Source organism: Phalangium opilio, unplaced genomic scaffold, assembly GCF_054372755.1.
Source record: "Phalangium opilio isolate 3A_F unplaced genomic scaffold, DU_Popi_V2 ptg000523l_1, whole genome shotgun sequence".
NCBI lineage: Eukaryota > Metazoa > Arthropoda > Arachnida > Opiliones > Phalangiidae > Phalangium > Phalangium opilio.
Genome location: NW_028324241.1, coordinates 1944388 through 1964045, shown reverse-complemented (window position 1 = coordinate 1964045; position 19658 = coordinate 1944388). Strand labels below are relative to the sequence as shown.

General features: G+C 46.0%; 1 protein-coding gene and 29 non-coding genes across 30 annotated transcripts; all 30 read left to right on the top strand.

Annotated features, from left to right (window-relative positions):
- The first annotated feature begins 23 nt into the window (after nt 1–23).
- Nucleotides 24–95, top strand: TRNAC-ACA (transfer RNA cysteine (anticodon ACA)). The gene has a single exon. It is a non-coding gene; the product is annotated as a tRNA-Cys (tRNA).
- Nucleotides 96–516: 421 nt separating this feature from the next.
- On the top strand, nt 517–588 carry TRNAC-GCA (transfer RNA cysteine (anticodon GCA)). Its single transcript has one exon. It is a non-coding gene; the product is annotated as a tRNA-Cys (tRNA).
- Nucleotides 589–646: 58 nt separating this feature from the next.
- Nucleotides 647–718, top strand: TRNAC-GCA (transfer RNA cysteine (anticodon GCA)). The gene has a single exon. It is a non-coding gene; the product is annotated as a tRNA-Cys (tRNA).
- A 446-nt stretch (nt 719–1164) lies between these two features.
- On the top strand, nt 1165–1236 carry TRNAC-GCA (transfer RNA cysteine (anticodon GCA)). Its single transcript has one exon. It is a non-coding gene; the product is annotated as a tRNA-Cys (tRNA).
- A 179-nt stretch (nt 1237–1415) lies between these two features.
- On the top strand, nt 1416–1487 carry TRNAC-GCA (transfer RNA cysteine (anticodon GCA)). Its single transcript has one exon. It is a non-coding gene; the product is annotated as a tRNA-Cys (tRNA).
- Nucleotides 1488–2167: 680 nt separating this feature from the next.
- Nucleotides 2168–2239, top strand: TRNAC-ACA (transfer RNA cysteine (anticodon ACA)). Its single transcript has one exon. It is a non-coding gene; the product is annotated as a tRNA-Cys (tRNA).
- Nucleotides 2240–2659: 420 nt separating this feature from the next.
- Nucleotides 2660–2731, top strand: TRNAC-GCA (transfer RNA cysteine (anticodon GCA)). Its single transcript has one exon. It is a non-coding gene; the product is annotated as a tRNA-Cys (tRNA).
- A 178-nt stretch (nt 2732–2909) lies between these two features.
- TRNAC-GCA (transfer RNA cysteine (anticodon GCA)) lies at nt 2910–2981 on the top strand. Its single transcript has one exon. It is a non-coding gene; the product is annotated as a tRNA-Cys (tRNA).
- A 430-nt stretch (nt 2982–3411) lies between these two features.
- TRNAC-GCA (transfer RNA cysteine (anticodon GCA)) lies at nt 3412–3483 on the top strand. Its single transcript has one exon. It is a non-coding gene; the product is annotated as a tRNA-Cys (tRNA).
- A 1156-nt stretch (nt 3484–4639) lies between these two features.
- Nucleotides 4640–10663, top strand: LOC149589252 (uncharacterized). The gene is made up of 3 exons (XM_089861912.1): nt 4640–7501; nt 7805–10068; nt 10618–10663. Exons 1-3 carry the CDS (start codon nt 4640–4642, stop codon nt 10661–10663), a joined length of 5172 nt encoding a protein of 1723 aa, XP_089718038.1.
- Nucleotides 10664–11577: 914 nt separating this feature from the next.
- Nucleotides 11578–11649, top strand: TRNAC-GCA (transfer RNA cysteine (anticodon GCA)). Its single transcript has one exon. It is a non-coding gene; the product is annotated as a tRNA-Cys (tRNA).
- Nucleotides 11650–11957: 308 nt separating this feature from the next.
- On the top strand, nt 11958–12029 carry TRNAC-ACA (transfer RNA cysteine (anticodon ACA)). The gene has a single exon. It is a non-coding gene; the product is annotated as a tRNA-Cys (tRNA).
- Nucleotides 12030–12458: 429 nt separating this feature from the next.
- TRNAS-GCU (transfer RNA serine (anticodon GCU)) lies at nt 12459–12530 on the top strand. Its single transcript has one exon. It is a non-coding gene; the product is annotated as a tRNA-Ser (tRNA).
- A 308-nt stretch (nt 12531–12838) lies between these two features.
- Nucleotides 12839–12910, top strand: TRNAC-ACA (transfer RNA cysteine (anticodon ACA)). The gene has a single exon. It is a non-coding gene; the product is annotated as a tRNA-Cys (tRNA).
- Nucleotides 12911–13339: 429 nt separating this feature from the next.
- TRNAS-GCU (transfer RNA serine (anticodon GCU)) lies at nt 13340–13411 on the top strand. Its single transcript has one exon. It is a non-coding gene; the product is annotated as a tRNA-Ser (tRNA).
- Nucleotides 13412–13710: 299 nt separating this feature from the next.
- On the top strand, nt 13711–13782 carry TRNAC-ACA (transfer RNA cysteine (anticodon ACA)). Its single transcript has one exon. It is a non-coding gene; the product is annotated as a tRNA-Cys (tRNA).
- Nucleotides 13783–14461: 679 nt separating this feature from the next.
- TRNAC-GCA (transfer RNA cysteine (anticodon GCA)) lies at nt 14462–14533 on the top strand. Its single transcript has one exon. It is a non-coding gene; the product is annotated as a tRNA-Cys (tRNA).
- A 178-nt stretch (nt 14534–14711) lies between these two features.
- TRNAC-GCA (transfer RNA cysteine (anticodon GCA)) lies at nt 14712–14783 on the top strand. The gene has a single exon. It is a non-coding gene; the product is annotated as a tRNA-Cys (tRNA).
- Nucleotides 14784–14841: 58 nt separating this feature from the next.
- On the top strand, nt 14842–14913 carry TRNAC-GCA (transfer RNA cysteine (anticodon GCA)). The gene has a single exon. It is a non-coding gene; the product is annotated as a tRNA-Cys (tRNA).
- Nucleotides 14914–15092: 179 nt separating this feature from the next.
- TRNAC-GCA (transfer RNA cysteine (anticodon GCA)) lies at nt 15093–15164 on the top strand. Its single transcript has one exon. It is a non-coding gene; the product is annotated as a tRNA-Cys (tRNA).
- An 810-nt stretch (nt 15165–15974) lies between these two features.
- TRNAC-GCA (transfer RNA cysteine (anticodon GCA)) lies at nt 15975–16046 on the top strand. The gene has a single exon. It is a non-coding gene; the product is annotated as a tRNA-Cys (tRNA).
- Nucleotides 16047–16104: 58 nt separating this feature from the next.
- Nucleotides 16105–16176, top strand: TRNAC-GCA (transfer RNA cysteine (anticodon GCA)). Its single transcript has one exon. It is a non-coding gene; the product is annotated as a tRNA-Cys (tRNA).
- Nucleotides 16177–17209: 1033 nt separating this feature from the next.
- TRNAC-ACA (transfer RNA cysteine (anticodon ACA)) lies at nt 17210–17281 on the top strand. The gene has a single exon. It is a non-coding gene; the product is annotated as a tRNA-Cys (tRNA).
- Nucleotides 17282–17960: 679 nt separating this feature from the next.
- TRNAC-GCA (transfer RNA cysteine (anticodon GCA)) lies at nt 17961–18032 on the top strand. The gene has a single exon. It is a non-coding gene; the product is annotated as a tRNA-Cys (tRNA).
- Nucleotides 18033–18210: 178 nt separating this feature from the next.
- TRNAC-GCA (transfer RNA cysteine (anticodon GCA)) lies at nt 18211–18282 on the top strand. The gene has a single exon. It is a non-coding gene; the product is annotated as a tRNA-Cys (tRNA).
- Nucleotides 18283–18340: 58 nt separating this feature from the next.
- TRNAC-GCA (transfer RNA cysteine (anticodon GCA)) lies at nt 18341–18412 on the top strand. The gene has a single exon. It is a non-coding gene; the product is annotated as a tRNA-Cys (tRNA).
- Nucleotides 18413–18470: 58 nt separating this feature from the next.
- On the top strand, nt 18471–18542 carry TRNAC-GCA (transfer RNA cysteine (anticodon GCA)). The gene has a single exon. It is a non-coding gene; the product is annotated as a tRNA-Cys (tRNA).
- Nucleotides 18543–18600: 58 nt separating this feature from the next.
- Nucleotides 18601–18672, top strand: TRNAC-GCA (transfer RNA cysteine (anticodon GCA)). Its single transcript has one exon. It is a non-coding gene; the product is annotated as a tRNA-Cys (tRNA).
- A 559-nt stretch (nt 18673–19231) lies between these two features.
- Nucleotides 19232–19303, top strand: TRNAC-GCA (transfer RNA cysteine (anticodon GCA)). Its single transcript has one exon. It is a non-coding gene; the product is annotated as a tRNA-Cys (tRNA).
- A 187-nt stretch (nt 19304–19490) lies between these two features.
- TRNAC-ACA (transfer RNA cysteine (anticodon ACA)) lies at nt 19491–19562 on the top strand. The gene has a single exon. It is a non-coding gene; the product is annotated as a tRNA-Cys (tRNA).
- The last annotated feature ends 96 nt before the right edge of the window (nt 19563–19658 follow it).

Genomic DNA, 19658 nt, shown 5'->3' with positions numbered 1-19658 from the left:
AATCGACATTACGACTATGAACAAGGGGGATAGCTCAGTGGTAGAGCATTCGACTACAGAACGAGGGATCCTTGGTTCAAACCCGAGTTCCTCCTGTAACAGCACTGATCATTCCTTTTATTTTAGTTAAATCGACATTACGGCTAGGAACAAGGAGGGATAGCTCGCATTTGACTGCAGATCGAAAGGTCCTTGGTTCAAACCCGAGTTCCCCCTGTAACAGCACGGATCATTCCGTTTATTTTAGGTAAATCGACATTACGGCTAGGAATAAGGAGGGATAGCTCGCATTCGACTGCAGATCGAGAGGTTCTGGGTTTAAACCCGAGTTCCCCCTGTAACAGCACGGATCATTCCATTTATTTTAGTTAAATCGACATTACGGCTAGGAACAAGGAGGGATAACTCGCATTCGACTGCAGATCGAGAGGTCCTTGGTTCAAACCCGAGTTCCCCCTGTAACAGCACGGATCATTCCGTTTATTTTAGTTAAATCGACATTACGGCCTTGAACAAGGGGGAATAGCTCAGTGGTAGAGCATTCGACTGCAGATCGAGAGGTCCTTGGTTCAAACCCGAGTTCCCCCTGTAACAGCACGGATCATTCCGTTTATTTTAGTTAAATCGACATTACGGCCTTGAACAAGGGGGAATAGCTCAGTGGTAGAGCATTCGACTGCAGATCGAGAGGTCCTTGGTTCAAACCCGAGTTCCCCCTGTAACAGCACGGATCATTCCGTTTATTTTAGTTAAAACGACTTTGGGGCCTTGAACAAGGGGGAATAGCTCAGTGGTAGAGCATTCGACTGCAGATCGAGAGGTTCTTAATTCAAACCCGAGTTCTCCCTGTAGTAGCACGGATCATTCCGTTTATTTTAGTTAAATCGACATAACGGCCTTTAACAAGGGCGAATAGTTAAGTGGTAGAGCATTCGATTGCAGATCGAGAGGTCCTTGGTTCAAACCGAGTTCCCCCTGTAACAGCACTGATCATTCTTTTTATTTTAGTTAAATCGACATTACGGCGAGGAACAAAGGGGAATAGCTCAGTGGTAGAGCATTCGACTGAGATCGAGAGGTCTTTGGTTCAAACCCGAGTTCCCCCTGTAATAGCACGCATCATTCCGTTTATTTTAGTTAAATCGACATTACGGCCTTGAACAAGGGGGAATAGCTCAGTGGTAGAGCGTTCGACTGCAGATCGAGAGGTCCTTGGTTCAAACCCGAGTTCCCCCTGTAACAGCACGGATTATTCCCTTTATTTTAGTTAAATCGACATTACGGCTAGGAACAAGGAGGGATAACTCGCATTCGACTGCAGATCGAGAGGTCCTTGGTTCAATCCAGAGTTCCCCCTGTAACAGCACGGATCATTCCGTTTATTTTAGTTAAATCGACATTACGGCCTTGAACAAGGGGGAATAGCTCAGTGGTAGAGCATTCGACTGCAGATCGAGAGGTCCTTGGTTCAAACCCGACTTCCCCCTGTAACAGCACGGATCATTCCGTTTATTTTAGTTAAATCGACATTACGGCCTTGAACAAGGGGGAATAGCTCAGTGGTAGAGCATTCGACTGCAGATCGAGAGATCCTTGGTTCAAACCCGAGTACCCCCTGTAACAGCACGGATTATTCCCTTTATTTTAGTTAAATCGACATTACGGCTAGGAACAAGGAGGGATAACTCGCGTTCGACTGTAGATCGAGAGGTCCTTGGTTCAAACCCGAGTTCCCCCTGTAACAGCACGGATCATTCCAATTATTTTAGTTAAATCGACATTACGGCTAGGAACAAGGAGGGATAACTCGCATTCGACTGCAGATCGAGAGGTCCTTGGTTCAAACCCGAGTTCCCCCTGTAACAGCACGGATCATTCCGTTTATTTTAGTTAAATCGACATTACGGTTAGGAACAAGGAGGGATAGCTCGCATTCGACTGCAGATCGAAAGGTCCTTGGTTCAAACCCGAGTTCCCCCTGTAACAGCACGGATCATTCCGTTTATTTTAGTTAAATCGACATTACGGCTCTGAACAAGGGGGAAGAGCTCAGTGGTAGAGCATTCGACTGCAGATCGAGAGATCCTTGGTTCAAACCCGAGTTCCCCCTGTAACAGCACGGATCATTCCGTTTATTTTATTTAAATCGACATTACGACTATGAACAAGGGGGATAGCTCAGTGGTAGAGCATTCGACTACAGAACGAGGGATCCTTGGTTCAAACCCGAGTTCCTCCTGTAACAGCACTGATCATTCCTTTTATTTTAGTTAAATCGACATTACGGCTAGGAACAAGGAGGGATAGCTCGCATTCGACTGCAGATCGAAAGGTCCTTGGTTCAAACCCGAGTTCCCCCTGTAACAGCACGGATCATTCCGTTTATTTTAGGTAAATCGACATTACGGCTAGGAATAAGGAGGGATAGCTCGCATTCGACTGCAGATCGAGAGGTTCTGGGTTTAAACCCGAGTTCCCCCTGTAACAGCACGGATCATTCCATTTATTTTAGTTAAATCGACATTACGGCTAGGAACAACGAGGGATAACTCGCATTCGACTGCAGATCGAAAGGTCCTTGTTTCAAACCCGAGTTCCCCCTGTAACAGCACGGATCATTCAGTTTATTTTATTTAAAACGACATTACGGCTATGAACAAGGGGAATAGCTCAGTGGTAGAGCATTCGACTGCAGATCGAGAGGTCCTTGGTTCAAACCCGAGTTCCCCCTGTAACAGCACTGATCATTCCTTTTATTTTAGTTTAACAGACATTACGGCTAGGAACAAGGAGGGATAGCTCGCATTCGACTGCAGATCGAAAGGTCCTTGTTTCAAACCCGAGTTCCCCCTGTAACAGCACGGATCATTCAGTTTATTTTATTTAAAACGACATTACGGCTATGAACAAGGGGAATAGCTCAGTGGTAGAGCATTCGACTGCAGATCGAGAGGTCCTTGGTTCAAACCCGAGTTCCCCCTGTAACAGCACTGATCATTCCTTTTATTTTAGTTTAACAGACATTACGGCTAGGAACAAGGAGGGATAGCTCGCATTCGACTGCAGATCGAAAGGTCCTTGGTTCAAACCCGAGTTCCCCCTGTAACAGCACGGATCATTCCGTTTATTTTAGTTAAATCGACATTACGGCCTTGAACAATTGGGAATAGCTCAGTGGTAGAGCGTTCGACTGCAGATCGAGAGGTCCTTGGTTCAAACCCGAGTTCCCCCTGTAACAGCACGGATTATTCCCTTTATTTTAGTTAAATCGACATTACGGCTAGGAACAAGGAGGGATAACTCGCATTCGACTGCAGATCGAGAGGTCCTTGGTTCAAACCCGAGTTCCCCCTGTAACAGCACGGATCATTCCGTTTATTTTAGTTAAATCGACATTACGGCCTTGAACAAGGGGGAATAGCTCAGTGGTAGAGCATTCGACTGCAGATCGAGAGGTCCTTGGTTCAAACCCGAGTTCCCCCTGTAACAGCACGGATCATTCCGTTTATTTTAGTTAAATCGACATTACGGCCTTGAACAAGGGGTGATAGCTTAGTGGTAGAGCATTCGACTGCAGATCGAGAGGTCCTTGGTTCAAACCCGACTTCCCCCTGTAACAGCACGGATCATTCCGCTTATTTTAGTTAAATCGACATTACGGCCTTGAACAAGGGGGAATAGCTCAGTGGTAGAGCATTCGACTGCAGATCGAGAGGTCCTTGGTTCAAACCCGAGTACCCCCTGTAACAGCACGGATTATTCCCTTTATTTTAGTTAAATCGACATTACGGCTAGGAACAAGGAGGGATAACTCGCGTTCGACTGTAGATCGAGAGGTCCTTGGTTCAAACCCGAGTTCCCCCTGTAACAGCACTGATCATTCCTTTTATTTTAGTTTAACAGACATTACGGCTAGGAACAAGGAGGGATAGCTGTGAAATCGCAACTTCACATTATGAACCCTTTTTTTAGTTTAAACTTTTAGTTATGGCCTTCTGCCACCTTTAGTTATGGCCTGCTGCCAATTTCATTTTCTCTGTACTCAAAAATTTGTAAGACTACGTTGTTTACGCCAAAGAGCCCAAAAAACCCAAGACGTCACTGAAACGTGTAGAAAGACGTCACCAAACACCCCCCGAAACTGCACTGTAAGCTTACCTATGCCCCTTTCTACCTAAGCCCTTTAGACCACCCTGAAAAAAGGAGAGAGCTAGGAATCGAGAAGAAAAAAGAGTCAGTCGTTTTTTGGTATCTCGCTAAGGATACACGCTTCGCTTTCGGATCCCCTAGTCCGATTTTTCGTTAGTAACCCCTTCGGCCCCTCGCTTTTAGCCGAACGCTAACCCTAAAACGCTCGCTATCACCGCAATATGTTAAAAATCAGTTTAACCCCCCTTTGGCGTTTATAACTTAGTAAAGTGTTTTATTTAATTAATTCCGTTTATCAATAAATAAGTTTTTTATTTCGTTTCATCAAAATAAGTCTGTTTATTCGCTTATAACAACTACGCGGCTACTGATTACGAACCAGCTACATGAGACCTTTAGATATTCAGTAAAACCCCCACAAGGGACGTAACATTTTGGTACCCGGAAACCCGGGAATTAATTAGTGACGCGCAGTACAAAGACTTTCGCGATGGATCAGCTTACACGACTCAAAGCTAAACGGACTGCGACGAAACAATCGGCAACACGCGCCAAAAACAATTTGGAAGTCGAACTAAAGAAAAATGATCCAGATTTCGCCGCTATACAAGCATATCTGGATGTTCTACAAAGTAAGGAACTTGTACTTGTAAATATCAATGAGGCTATGGAACCGCTGTTCACCGCAGCAGATGAACTCGAAAAAGACCATCAGCAATCGCTCGATTACATTGACGATTTAATAGTAACCCAAGCTAGAGGTCGCCAAGCTATAGATTTAAACAAACAAACTGCAATCGCGTCAGCCGCAGCGGCGGTTTTAACTACGCCCAACCCAAGTACATCGACGCAAAGTTCCTCATCTTCAACGGTAAGCTCACCGTATACAGGTACCGGAGCAACAAACACGCCTACAGTAGCTACGAATCCCCAAAATCAACAGTCTACGGGGCTACCTAACACGTCAGTCATCTCTCAAGCTCAAGTCGGTAACGCTTATACAGCATCGTTCCAACACGGCGCCACTCCTACCGTGAGACTTCCCAAATTGGAAATTCGCCGCTATTCGGGATTAATAGAGGAATGGCAAGACTTCTGGGCACATTACCAAAGCGCCATTCACAACAACCCGACCCTGTCAAAAACTGACAAATTCACCAACTTACGATCATATCTAGAAGGTGAAGCTTTACTCTCATTGAAAGGTTTAAGCCTTTCCGACGCTAATTACGACTCCGCTATAATTAACCTTCAAAACCGGTTTGGCCGACAAGAAGTTATTGTAAATGAACACATGTTCGCTCTACTTCATCTTCCCGCGGTAAAGAAATCTAACGACGTTCAAGGATTAAGGAGACTGTATGACACCTGCATGACTCACATTAGAAGCCTGGAAGATCTGCAAATCGTTGTTCAAACGTACGGAAGTTTACTCTGCCCTATAATCACTCAATATCTCCCTGAAGATATTACCCTCGCCTTTAGCCGGCAATACGCTAATTCACTACAAATCAGCGAGCTAATGGATTTTTTACAACGAGAAATATCCAGCCGGGAACGTGCTTCAGCACTCACAAGATCAGCCGCGCCAGAATCTGATCGAAAACACGCAGTTCAAGAAAGAAGACCGCCAGAGAGATTTTATTCGCAACGAGATAATCGCAAGCCGAAACCGCTACACGGAGCAGCCGCCCTCTCTGTTAACGCCTATCAGAGGGTTTGCCTTTACTGCTCCCAAAGCGAGCATACAACCACGCAATGTACTAAACTAACTGTACCAGAAAAGAAAGATGTTCTACTCAGACGGAAACGCTGTTTCGTCTGTTTACGGGAAAATCACCCGTCGAGAAACTGCACGTCCCGCTATCAAACGTGCAAAAAATGCCAAGGACGCCATCACTCTAGCATTTGCGACCAACTCGAGGACCAACGCACGCCCCCTAATCCAGCGAGCTCAGAAGCAGTTAATCAAGTAGCACAAATGACCGCTGGTGTCTCCAAACAAGATTCGACGTACGTTTTCCTTCAGACGGCCGTAGCCACTGCTAAACGTCCAAATAAGGAAGAAGGAAAAAATGTCCGATGTCTCCTTGACACTGGGAGTCACGTGACCTTTATAAAGGAAAGCGTTTCGCGAGCGCTAAATCTACCAATTATCAGTGAAGACGTACTGGAGACAAATAATTTTGGAAACTCAACGCCGCAAAGAGTACTGAGACGAAGAGTACAAATAGAACTCGTGAGCCGTCACAACTCCGAGAGTAAGGTTCTCTTAGAAGCCTACGAAACGCCCACTATCTGCGGAGCGGTTTTCTCAGTGCCTGGATTGGAGATCGCGAAAGAGTTTCAAAAAAGGAATCTGCTGATGGCTGACACGGCTACCGTAGAAGTTGGAACTCAAGAACCTTACGCTATCGAGGTTCTAATAGGAGCAAACTACCTCTGGGCTGTTGCGAGCGGCAAAGTCGAGAGGTTAAGCCCCACGCTCATCGCTATGGATACAGTTTTTGGTTGGACTCTTCAGGGACCCGCTTCCGTCGCTTCGCTTGGTGTTGGGCTTAATGCCATCACTATCATGCACGTAAACACAACCATTATCCCTGAAGAAGACGCCGTTTCCGACCAGCTCCGCAAGTTCTGGGAAATTGAATCTTTTGGAATCAAAGACTCCGACGAGGATGAAGAAAGGGGAAAGCAAATACTCGGAAAGTTCTCAAAAACAACAAGTTTCAATAACGGCCGCTATACCGTTGCGTTACCATTCAAGTCAGGAGATCATCAGCTAGGAGACAATTTTTCCGTCGCGAAAAAACGCACCCTAAATCTACTTAACAAACTTCGAGGAGATCCCTTTAGGTTCCAAGAATACAACGCAATCATCAAAGAACAACTCGACACCGGAGTCGCTGAACGAGTAGATCCTTCAAAGAAAACTGGCTTCCCGCTTTATTACTTCCCGCACCGCTCCGTCACGAGAGAAGCTAGCACCTCGACCCGAACACGCATAGTCAACGACGCGTCATCACACGCTCTCGGAGTATCAAGCCTCAACTCCTGCCTAGAAGCAGGACCCAATCTGAACCCCGAGTTATTGGACATTTTACTGCGCTTCCGCGAAAAGAAAGTAGCCTTTACTGCCGACATTACTAAAGCCTTCCTGCAAATAGAGATTCAACCAGAGGATCGAGACGCGCTACGGTTTTTGTGGGTAAATGTCGATGACCCGTACGTACCTCAAGATCTCAGCATCTATCGAATGACACGAGTACCCTTCGGGGCAACGTCAAGTCCCTTTTTATTGGCCGCAACCATCCGCTTACATGCCCAGAAGTACAAAGAAGCCTACCCTGAGGCAAGTCAACTACTAAACGATTCTATGTACGTGGACGACCTGGTCTCTAATGCAGACTCAGAAAAGGAGGCTCTTGATCTAATCACCGAAACGATAACATTATTAAAAGAAGCTAGCATGACGCTGACAAAATGGCAGACTAATTCGCCCCAGCTAAAATAAATTTTGACCGCTAAAAACTTAACAACGAAGCCACCCGCTCTTAAAACTTCATTTGCACCCACCAAAGTTCTTGGACTCGCTTGGGACAATGTAAATGACGTATTTACCTTTGTCATTGACGATCTGCTTGATTTCATTAAGGATCGGAAGAACACAAAAAGATGGGTCCTGAAATCAGTAGCAAAAGTTTTTGACCCGCTTGGCTTCATTTCGCCCTTCACGGTACGAGCCAAGATACTTTTCCAACAACTTTGGGAAAAGGGGCTCTCCTGGGACGAGGAGCTCCCGGATGAAGAAAACGGAATTTTTGAAGACTGGTGCTGCGAGTTAAGAAATCTTCAGGAAATTGCCATTCCTCGTCACTACTTTAACGAAGCCGTCGATCTCGATCCAGAAAGCCTGGAACTACATTGCTTTTCGGACGCTAGCCCGAAGGCCTACGCTGCCGTAGTGTATTTCAAATACCGTAACAAGGAGGGGCACTACGCTTCTACACTCGTAACGTCAAAATCACGCGTAGCTCCCTTAAAAAAGCTGACGCTCCCTCGCCTCGAATTAATGGGAGCCCTGCTTGCCGCGCAGCTGGTCAAACATCTGATGATTCAATTGAAAATCAAACCCAAGAAGACCTTGATGTGGAGCGACTCTAAAATCGCTCTGGGGTGGATAAAAGGAAGGGCCGACCGCTGGAAGCCATTCGTCTCTAATCGCGTAAGAGAAATCCAATCAGTTTCTGACCCCATACTTTGGCATCATTGCAAAGGATCGGAAAATCCCGCTGACCGTCCAACGCGTGGAAGCAACATGGCTGAACTAGCCAAGGATTCCTTCTGGTGGCATGGGCCACGCTGGCTTACCGAAACTGAAACCTGCTCAAAGACCGATCCCCCCTCAGAACCTGATTTCGAACCCGTCCTAGACGAGTTACGAACCACCACACTCACATTGTCTGTGACGAGCCCGCCAAGAGAGTCGCCGATAAACCTCAACGCTTTCAACTCTTTGACAAAGCTCTATCGTCTCACGGCCTGGATTCTACGCTACCAGCAGAACTTGAGATTCAAAGACCAAAGACGCAGCGGAGAACTAACCGCTAATGAGATTCTCCAAGCCGAAATCTACTGGATTCGCCATACCCAGAAAGATCAGTTTCAACAGGAAGTAGAGCTACTCGCAAAAGAACAGAAGATTCAAAATGATTCTAAAATCTTAACTCTACATCCGTACTTAGACTCGGACGGACTTTTACGGGTAAACGGACGCTTGAAAGGAAGCGTTCTGACGTACGCGGAACGTCACCCCTGGGTTCTCGCGCCGAAACACCCTTTCACAAAGCTTCTCGTAATCAACGCGCATGAAAAGGTTATGCACGCCGGAGTAATAATAACAACCACCGCTTTGCGGGAAAAGTTCTGGGTGACCAAGTCACGTGCATACGTTAGCTCAGTAATTAAAAATTGCAACATTTGCCATTACTTCAAAGTACGAGCATCGGACGCGGTAATGGCTCCTCTGCCGGAGTTTCGGTCTACCGAAACACCCGCTTTCGAAAGTTGCGGGCTGGATTTCGCCGGTCCACTCTTCACGCGAGAAGAGAAAAAATGTTACGTCGCGCTCTTCACCTGCGCCGTCACGCGAGCTGTGCATCTGGAGCTCGTGCCCGATATGACTACAGATACTTTCCTACTTGCCTTCCGAAGATTCGTTTCGCGTCGTGGTATGATAAAACACCTCTACTCAGATAACGCTAAGACTTTTAAACGCGCTAATACGGAACTTAATGACTTATGGAAAAACTTAGCTAGCCCTCAAATTTCGCGGTACTTCGCTAATCAACAAATTCACTGGACGTTCATCGCTGATCGCGCCGCATGGTGGGGCGGATTTTGGGAGAGGTTAGTCGGATCAGTCAAAAGCGCCTTACGCAAAACCATCGGAGGAGCTAAACTATCCTTTGACGAAATTGCCACAACTCTAACGGAAGCGGAAGCCTGCATTAACTCCCGTCCAATCACGTTCACCTCTGAGGATGTCCACGAGCCAGCACCGATTACCCCAAACCATTTCCTCCTAGGCGCAAGGATGACCAGTCTACCGTCCCGAACGTTTCCTAAGATCAACGAACTTCCCGCAAGTAGAAAGGAGCTGACACGACGCCTACGTTATCGCCAAACCATAATCGATGGATTATGGAAACACTGGAGAGCAGAATACCTTCTGCAACTCAGATCAGCCCATCATAGAACAAAAAACAACCCTTCAACGCCAATTAAACCCGGAGACGTAGTCCTCATCGGGGAAGAAAAGAAGCCTCGTCTCACCTGGGATCTAGGTGTAATAGACGAAGTATTTCCGGGACGCGACGGAAATGTTCGAGCATGTATGGTGAGACTATCTGGTGGAACCTCAGATTAATAACCCCTGGATATGAAAGGCAAGCAAAACCGGGCGTTTTCAAATAGTATCGCCATGTGGCGCCCTCAGACGTCAAAACGTAGAACTTTGTCACCCCATGCAGACGACGCAGTATGAATTGTACGGTTGTACCGGCAAGGCCTAGTAAACGTAAACGGTTTTTTTGTGTCTTCGATGTTAAGTTGAAGACATTAAATATTTTCAAAAAATGCCTAGCAAACGCTGTTCTTACGAAAGTTGTCATTTGATTTATCAAATTTATAGTTTAATCTAATTTTTACATAAATAAAAAACCAAAAGCCTACCTAATTTAGTGACCAAAACCTCCGGACCAGGTACCGGGATGAGAAGAGAAAAAGAAACGGGAACCGCGGATAAAAAGTAGCCGAGGCTTAAAAAGCATGGAGTAGCACACGAGTCTGTTTGGGGTAACTTGTTTCCAAGTTTTGACTATAGGGGCGCTAGAGATGCCGATGCCCTATTCAAGTATGCCTCCCTATTTCCTTTCATATCCAGGGGTTATTAATCTGAGGTGGAACCAAGCTTAGAAGACCTATTCAGCTTCTATATCGTTTAGAAATTTGACACCGAAAACTTTAAAACAATAAGAGACTTTTTGGATTGAACAAAAGTTCAATCGCGGGGGAGCCTGTGAAATCGCAACTTCACATTATGAACCCTTTTTTTAGTTTAAACTTTTAGTTATGGCCTTCTGCCACCTTTAGTTATGGCCTGCTGCCAATTTCATTTTCTCTGTACTCAAAAATTTGTAAGACTACGTTGTTTACGCCAAAGAGCCCAAAAAACCCAAGACGTCACTGAAACGTGTAGAAAGACGTCACCAAACACCCCCCGAAACTGCACTGTAAGCTTACCTATGCCCCTTTCTACCTAAGCCCTTTAGACCACCCTGAAAAAAGGAGAGAGCTAGGACTCGAGAAGAAAAAAGAGTCAGTCGTTTTTTGGTATCTCGCTAAGGATACACGCTTCGCTTTCGGACCCCCTAGTCCGATTTTTCGTTAGTAACCCCTTCGGCCCCTCGCTTTTAGCCGAACGCTAACCCTAAAACGCTCGCTATCACCGCAATATGTTAAAAATCAGTTTAACCCCCCTTTGGCGTTTATAACTTAGTAAAGTGTTTTATTTAATTAATTCCGTTTATCAATAAATAAGTTTTTTATTTCGTTTCATCAAAATAAGTCTGTTTATTCGCTTATAACAACTACGCGGCTACTGATTACGAACCAGCTACATGAGACCTTTAGATATTCAGTAAAACCCCCACAAGGAGAGATCCTTGGTTCAAACCCGAGTTCCCCCTGTAACAGCACTGATCATTCCTTTTATTTAAGTTAAATCGACATTACGGCTAGGAACAAGGAGATTTAGCTCGCATTCGACTGCAGATCGAAAGGTCCTTGGTTCAAACCCGAGTTCCCCCTGTAACAGCACGGATCATTCAGTTTATTTTATTTAAAACGACATTACGGCCAGGAGCAAGGGGAATAGCTCAGTGGTAGAGCATTCGACTGCAGATCGAGAGGTCCTTGGTTCAAACCCGAGTTCCCCCTGTAACAGCACGGATCATTCCGTTTATTTTAGTTAAATCGACATTACGGTTAGGAACAAGGAGGGATAGCTCGCATTCGACTGCAGATCGAAAGGTCCTTGGTTCAAACCCGAGTTCCCCCTGTAACAGCACGGCACATTCCGTTTATTTTAGTTAAATCGACATTACGGCTCTGAACAAGGGGGAAGAGCTCAGTGGTAGAGCATTCGACTGCAGATCGAGAGATCCTTGGTTCAAACCCGAGTTCCCCCTGTAACAGCACGGATCATTCCGTTTATTTTATTTAAATCGACATTACGACTATGAACAAGGGGGATAGCTCAGTGGTAGAGCATTCGACTACAGAACGAGAGATCCTTGGTTCAAACCCGAGTTCCCCCTGTAACAGCACGGATCATTCCGTTTATTTTAGTTAAATCGACATTACGGCCTTGAACAAGGGGGAATAGCTCAGTGGTAGAGCATTCGACTGCAGATCGAGAGGTCCTTGGTTCAAACCCGAGTACCCCCTGTAACAGCACGGATTATTCCCTTTATTTTAGTTAAATCGACATTACGGCTAGGAACAAGGAGGGATAACTCGCATTCGACTGTAGATCGAGAGGTCCTTGGTTCAAACCCGAGTTCCCCCTGTAACAGCACTGATCATTCCTTTTATTTTAGTTTAACAGACATTACGGCTAGGAACAAGGATGGATAGCTCGCATTCGACTGCAGATCGAAAGGTCCTTGGTTCAAACCCGAGTTCCCCCTGTAACAGCACGGATCATTCAGTTTATTTTATTTAAAACGACATTACGGCCAGGAGCAAGGGGAATAGCTCAGTGGTAGAGCATTCGACTGCTGATCGAGAGGTCCTTGGTTCAAACCCGAGTTCCCCCTGTAACAGCACGGATCATTCCGTTTATTTTAGTTAAATCGACATTACGGTTAGGAACAAGGAGGGATAGCTCGCATTCGACTGCAGATCGAAAGGTCCTTGGTTCAAACCCGAGTTCCCCCTGTAACAGCACGGATCATTCCGTTTATTTTAGTTAAATCGACATTACGGCTCTGAACAAGGGGGAAGAGCTCAGTGGTAGAGCATTCGACTGCAGATCGAGAGATCCTTGGTTCAAACCCGAGTTCCCCCTGTAACAGCACGGATCATTCCGTTTATTTTATTTAAATCGACATTACGACTATGAACAAGGGGGATAGCTCAGTGGTAGAGCATTCGACTACAGAACGAGAGATCCTTGGTTCAAACCCGAGTTCCCCCTGTAACAGCACGGATCATTCCGTTTATTTTAGTTAAATCGACATTACGGCGTTGAACAAGGGGGAATAGCTCAGTGGTAGAGCATTCGTCTGCAGATCGAGAGGTCCTTGGTTCAAACCCGAGTACCCCCTGTAACAGCACGGATTATTCCCTTTATTTTAGTTAAATCGACATTACGGCTAGGAACAAGGAGGGATAACTCGCATTCGACTGTAGATCGAGAGGTCCTTGGTTCAAACCCGAGTTCCCCCTGTAACAGCACTGATCATTCCTTTTATTTTAGTTTAACAGACATTACGGCTAGGAACAAGGATGGATAGCTCGCATTCGACTGCAGATCGAAAGGTCCTTGGTTCAAACCCGAGTTCCCCCTGTAACAGCACGGATCATTCAGTTTATTTTATTTAAAACGACATTACGGCCAGGAGCAAGGGGAATAGCTCAGTGGTAGAGCATTCGACTGCTGATCGAGAGGTCCTTGGTTCAAACCCGAGTTCCCCCTGTAACAGCACGGATCATTCCGTTTATTTTAGTTAAATCGACATTACGGTTAGGAACAAGGAGGGATAGCTCGCATTCGACTGCAGATCGAAAGGTCCTTGGTTCAAACCCGAGTTCCCCCTGTAACAGCACGGATCATTCCGTTTATTTTAGTTAAATCGACATTACGGTTAGGAACAAGGAGGGATAGCTCGCATTCGACTGCAGATCGAAAGGTCCTTGGTTCAAACCCGAGTTCTCCCTGTAACAGCACGGATCATTCCGTTTATTTTAGTTAAATCGACATTACGGCTCTGAACAAGGGGGATAGCTCAGTGGTAGAGCATTCGACTACAGAACGAGAGATCCTTGGTTCAAACCCGAGTTCCCCCTGTAACAGCACTGATCATTCCTTTTATTTTACTTAAATCGACATTACGGCTAGGAACAAGGAGGGATAGCTCGCATTCGACTGCAGATCGAAAGGTCCTTGGTTCAAACCCGAGTTCCCCCTGTAACAGCACGGATCATTCCGTTTATTTTAGGTAAATCGACATTACGGCCTTGAACAAGGGGGAATAGCTCAGTTGTAGAGCATTCGACTGCAGATCGAGAGGTCCTTGGTTCAAACCCGAGTTCACCCTGTAACAGCACGGATTATTCCGTTTATTTTAGTTAAATCGACATTACGGCTAGGAACAAGGAGGGATAGCTCGCATTCGACTGCAGATCGAGAGGTTCTGGGTTTAAACCCGAGTTCCCCCTGTAACAGCACGGATCATTCCATTTATTTTAGTTAAATCGACATTACGGCTAGGAACAAGGAGGGATAACTCGCATTCGACTGCAGATCGAAAGGTCCTTGTTTCAAACCCGAGTTCCCCCTGTAAAAGCACGGATCATTCAGTTTATTTTATTTAAAACGACATTACGGTTATGAACAAGGGGAATAGCTCAGTGGTAGAGCATTCGACTGCAGATGGAGAGGTCCTTGGTTCAAACCCGAGTTCCCCCTGTAACAGCACGGATCATTCCGTTTATTTTAGTTAAATCAACATTACGGCCTTGAACAAGGGGAATAGCTCAGTGGTAGAGCATTCGACTGCAGATCGAGAGGTCCTTGGTTCAAACCCGAGTTCCCCCTGTAACAGCACTGATCATTCCTTTTATTTTAGTTTAACAGACATTACGGCTAGGAACAAGGAGGGATAGCTCGCATTCGACTGCAGATCGAAAGGTCCTTGGTTCAAACCCGAGTTTCCCCTGTAACAGCACGGATCATTCAGTTTATTTTATTTAAAACGACATTACGACCAGGAGCAAGGGGAATAGCTCAGTGGTAGAGCATTCGACTGCAGATCGAGAGGTCCTTGGTTCAAACCCGAGTTCCCCCTGTAACAGCACGGATCATTCCGTTTATTTTAGTTAAATCGACATTACGGCCTTGAACAAGGGGGAATAGCTCAGTGGTAGAGCGTTCGACTGCAGATCGAGAGGTCCTTGGTTCAAACCCGAGTTCCCCCTGTAACAGCACGGATTATTCCCTTTATTTTAGTTAAATCGACATTACGGCTAGGAACAAGGAGGGATAACTCGCATTCGACTGCAGATCGAGAGGTCCTTGGTTCAAACCCGAGTTCCCCCTGTAACAGCACGGATCATTCCGTTTATTTTAGTTAAATCGACATTACGGCTTTGAACAAGGGGGAATAGCTCAGTGGTAGAGCATTCGACTGCAGATCGAGAGGTCCTTGGTTCAAACCCGAGTTCCCCCTGTAACAGCACGGATCATTCCGTTTATTTTAGTTAAATCGACATTACGGCCTTGAACAAGGGGGAATAGCTTAGTGGTAGAGCATTCGACTGCAGATCGAGAGGTCCTTGGTTCAAACCCGACTTCCCCCTGTAACAGCACGGATCATTCCGTTTATTTTAGTTAAATCGACATTACGGCCTTGAACAAGGGGGAATAGCTCAGTGGTAGAGCATTCGACTGCAGATCGAGAGGTCCTTGGTTCAAACCCGAGTACCCCCTGTAACAGCACGGATTATTCCCTTTATTTTAGTTAAATCGACATTACGGCTAGGAACAAGGAGGGATAACTCGCATTCGACTGTAGATCGAGAGGTCCTTGGTTCAAACCCGAGTTCCCCCTGTAACAGCACTGATCATTCCTTTTATTTTAGTTTAACAGACATTACGGCTAGGAACAAGGAGGGATAGCTCGCATTCGACTGCAGATCGAAAGGTCCTTGGTTCAAACCCGACTTCCCCCTGTAACAGCACGGATCATTCCGTTTATTTTAGTTAAATCGACATTACGGCCTTGAACAAGGGGGAATAGCTCAGTGGTAGAGCATTTGACTGCAGATCGAGAGGTCCTTGGTTCAAACCCGAGTTCCACCTGTAACAGCACTGATCATTCCTTTTATTTTAGTTTAACAGACATTACGGCTAGGAACAAGGAGGGATAGCTCGCATTCGACTGCAGATCGAAAGGTCCTTGGTTCAAACCCGAGTTCCCCCTGTAACAGCACGGATCATTCAGTTTATTTTATTTAAAACGACATTACGGCCAGGAGCAAGGGGAATAGCTCAGTGGTAGAGCATTCGACTGCAGATCGAGAGGTCCTTGGTTCAAACCCGAGTTCCCCCTGTAACAGCACGGATCATTCCGTTTATTTTAGTTAAATCGACATTACGGCCTTGAACAAGGGGGAATAGCTCAGTGGTAGAGCGTTCGACTGCAGATCGAGAGGTCCTTGGTTCAAACCCGAGTTCCCCCTGTAACAGCACGGATCATTCCGTTTATTTTAGTTAAATCGACATTACGGTTAGGAACAAGGAGGGATAGCTCGCATTCGACTGCAGATCGAAAGGTCCTTGGTTCAAACCCGAGTTCCCCCTGTAACAGCACGGATTATTCCCTTTATTTTAGTTAAATCGACATTACGGCTAGGAACAAGGAGGGATAACTCGCATTCGACTGCAGATCGAGAGGTCCTTGGTTCAAACCCGAGTTCCCCCTGTAACAGCACGGATTATTCCCTTTATTTTAGTTAAATCAACATTACGGCTAGGAACAAGGAGGGATAACTCGCATTCGACTGCAGATCGAGAGGTCCTTGGTTCAAACCCGAGTTCCCCCTGTAACAGCACGGATTATTCCCTTTATTTTAGTTAAATCGACATTACGGCTAGGAACAAGGAGGGATAACTCGCATTAGACTGAGATCGAGAGGTCCTTGGTTCAAACCCGAGTTCCCCCTGTAACAGCACGGATTATTCCCATTATTTTAGTTAAATCGACATTACGGCTAGGAACAAGGAGGGATAACTCGCATTCGACTGCAGATCGAGAGGTCCTTGGTTCAAACCCGAGTTCCCCCTGTAACAGCACGGATCATTCCAATTATTTTAGTTAAATCGACATTACGGCTAGGAACAAGGAGGGACAACTCGCATTCGACTGCAGATCGAAAGGTCCTTGGTTCAAACCGGAGTTCCCCCTGTAACAGCACTGATCATTCCGTTTATTTTAGTTAAATCGACATTACGGCTAGGAACAAGGAGGGATAACTCGCATTCGACTGCAGATCGAGAGGTCCTTGGTTCAAACCCGAGTTCCCCCTGTAACAGCACGGATCATTCCGTTTATTTTAGTTAAATCGACATTACGGCTCTGAACAAGGGGGAAGAGCTCAGTGGTAGAGCATTCGACTGCAGATCGAGAGATCCTTGGTTCAAACCCGAGTTCCCCCTGTAACAGCACGGATCATTCCGTTTATTTTATTTAAATCGACATTACGACTATGAACAAGGGGGATAGCTCAGTGGTAGAGCATTCGGCTACAGAACGAGAGATCCTTGGTTCAAACCCGAGTTCCCCCTGTAACAGCACTGATCATTCCTTTTATTTTAGTTAAATCGACATTACGGCTAGGAACAAGGAGGGATAGCTCGCATTCGACTGCAGATCGAAAGGTCCTTGGTTCAAACCCGAGTTCCCCCTGTAACAGCACGGATCATTCCGTTTATTTTAGGTAAATCGACATTACGGCCTTGAACAAGGGGGAATAGCTCAGTGGTAGAGCATTCGACTGCACATCGAGAGGTCCTTGGTTCAAACCCGAGTTCACCCTGTAACAGCACGGATTATTCCGTTTATTTTAGTTAAATCGACATTACGGCTAGGAACAAGGAGGGATAGCTCGCATTCGACTGCAGATCGAGAGGTTCTGGGTTTAAACCCGAGTTCCCCCTGTAACAGCACGGATCATTCCATTTATTTTAGTTAAATCGACATTACGGCTAGGAACAAGGAGGGATAACTCGCATTCGACTGCAGATCGAAAGGTCCTTGTTTGAAACCCGAGTTCCCCCTGTAACAGCACGGATCATTCAGTTTATTTTATTTAGAACGACATTACGGCTATGAACAAGGGGAATAGCTCAGTGGTAGAGCATTCGACTGCAGTTCGAGAGGTCCTTGGTTCAAACCCGAGTTCCCCCTGTAACAGCACGGATCATTCCGTTTATTTTAGTTAAATCAACATTACGGCCTTGAACAAGGGGAATAGCTCAGTGGTAGAGCATTCGACTGCAGATCGAGAGGTCCTTGGTTCAAACCCGAGTTCCCCCTGTAACAGCACTGATCATTCCTTTTATTTTAGTTTAACAGACATTACGGCTAGGAACAAGGAGGGATAGCTCGCATTCGACTGCAGATCGAAAGGTCCTTGGTTCAAACCCGAGTTCCCCTTGTAACAGCACGGATCATTCAGTTTATTTTATTTAAAACGACATTACCGCCAGGAGCAAGGGGAATAGCTCAGTGGTAGAGCATTCGACTGCAGATCGAGAGGTCCTTGGTTCAAACCCGAGTTCCCCCTGTAACAGCACGGATCATTCCTTTTATTTTAGTTAAATCGACATTACGGCCTTGAACAAGGGGGAATAGCTCAGTGGTAGAGCGTTCGACTGCAGATCGAGAGGTCCTTGGTTCAAACCCGAGTTCCCCCTGTAACAGCACGGATCATTCCGTTTATTTTAGTTAAATCGACATTACGGCCTTGAACAAGGGGGAATAGCTCAGTGGTAGAGCGTTCGACTGCAGATCGAGAGGTCCTTGGTTCAAACCCGAGTTCCCCCTGTAACAGCACGGATCATTCCGTTTATTTTAGTTAAATCGACATTACGGCCTTGAACAAGGGGGAATAGCTCAGTGGTAGAGCATTCGACTGCAGATCGAGAGGTCCTTGGTTCAAACCCGAGTTCCCCCTGTAACAGCACGGATCATTCCGTTTATGTTAGTTAAATCGACATTACGGCCTTGAACAAGGGGGAATAGCTTAGTGGTAGAGCATTCGACTGCAGATCGAGAGGTCCTTGGTTCAAACCCGACTTCCCCCTGTAACAGCACGGATCCATCCGTTTATTTTAGTTAAATCGACATTACGGCCTTGAACAAGGGGGAATAGCTCAGTGGTAGAGCATTCGACTGCAGATCGAGAGGTCCTTGGTTCAAACCCGAGTACCCCCTGTAACAGCACGGATTATTCCCTTTATTTTAGTTAAATCGACATTACGGCTAGGAACAAGGAGGGATAACTCGCATTCGACTGTAGATCGAGAGGTCCTTGGTTCAAACCCGAGTTCCCCCTGTAACAGCACTGATCATTCCTTCTATTTTAGTTAAACAGACATTACGGCTAGAAACAAGGAGGGATAGCTCGCATTCGACTGCAGATCGAAAGGTCCTTGGTTCAAACCCGAGTTCCCCCTGTAACAGCACGGATCATTCAGTTTATTTTATTTAAAACGACATTACGGCCAGGAGCAAGGGGAATAGCTCAGTGGTAGAGCATTCGACTGCAGATCGAGAGGTCCTTGGTTCAAACCCGAGTTCCCCCTGTAACAGCACGGATCATTCCGTTTATTTTAGTTAAATCGACATTACGGCTCTGAACAAGGGGGAAGAGCTCAGTGGTAGAGCATTCGACTGCAGATCGAGAGATCCTTGGTTCAAACCCGAGTTCCCCCTGTAACAGCACGGATCATTCCGTTTATTTTATTTAAATCGACATTACGACTATGAACAAGGGGGATAGCTCAGTGGTAGAGCATTCGGCTACAGAACGAGAGATCCTTGGTTCAAACCCGAGTTCCCCCTGTAACAGCACTGATCATTCCTTTTATTTTAGTTAAATCGACATTACGGCTAGGAACAAGGAGGGATAGCTCGCATTCGACTGCAGATCGAAAGGTC

Excerpts from the sequence above, each read along its gene's own strand:
- LOC149589252 (XM_089861912.1), top strand. The coding sequence starts at position 4,640 with ATGGATCAGCTTACACGACTCAAAGCTAAACGGACTGCGACGAAACAA. Across the intron at positions 7,502-7,804 it reads ACAAAGAAGCCTACCCTGAG|GATCGGAAGAACACAAAAAG; the intron begins GCAAGTCAACTA and ends GATTTCATTAAG. Across the intron at positions 10,069-10,617 it reads GTGAGACTATCTGGTGGAAC|CAAGCTTAGAAGACCTATTC; the intron begins CTCAGATTAATA and ends CTGAGGTGGAAC.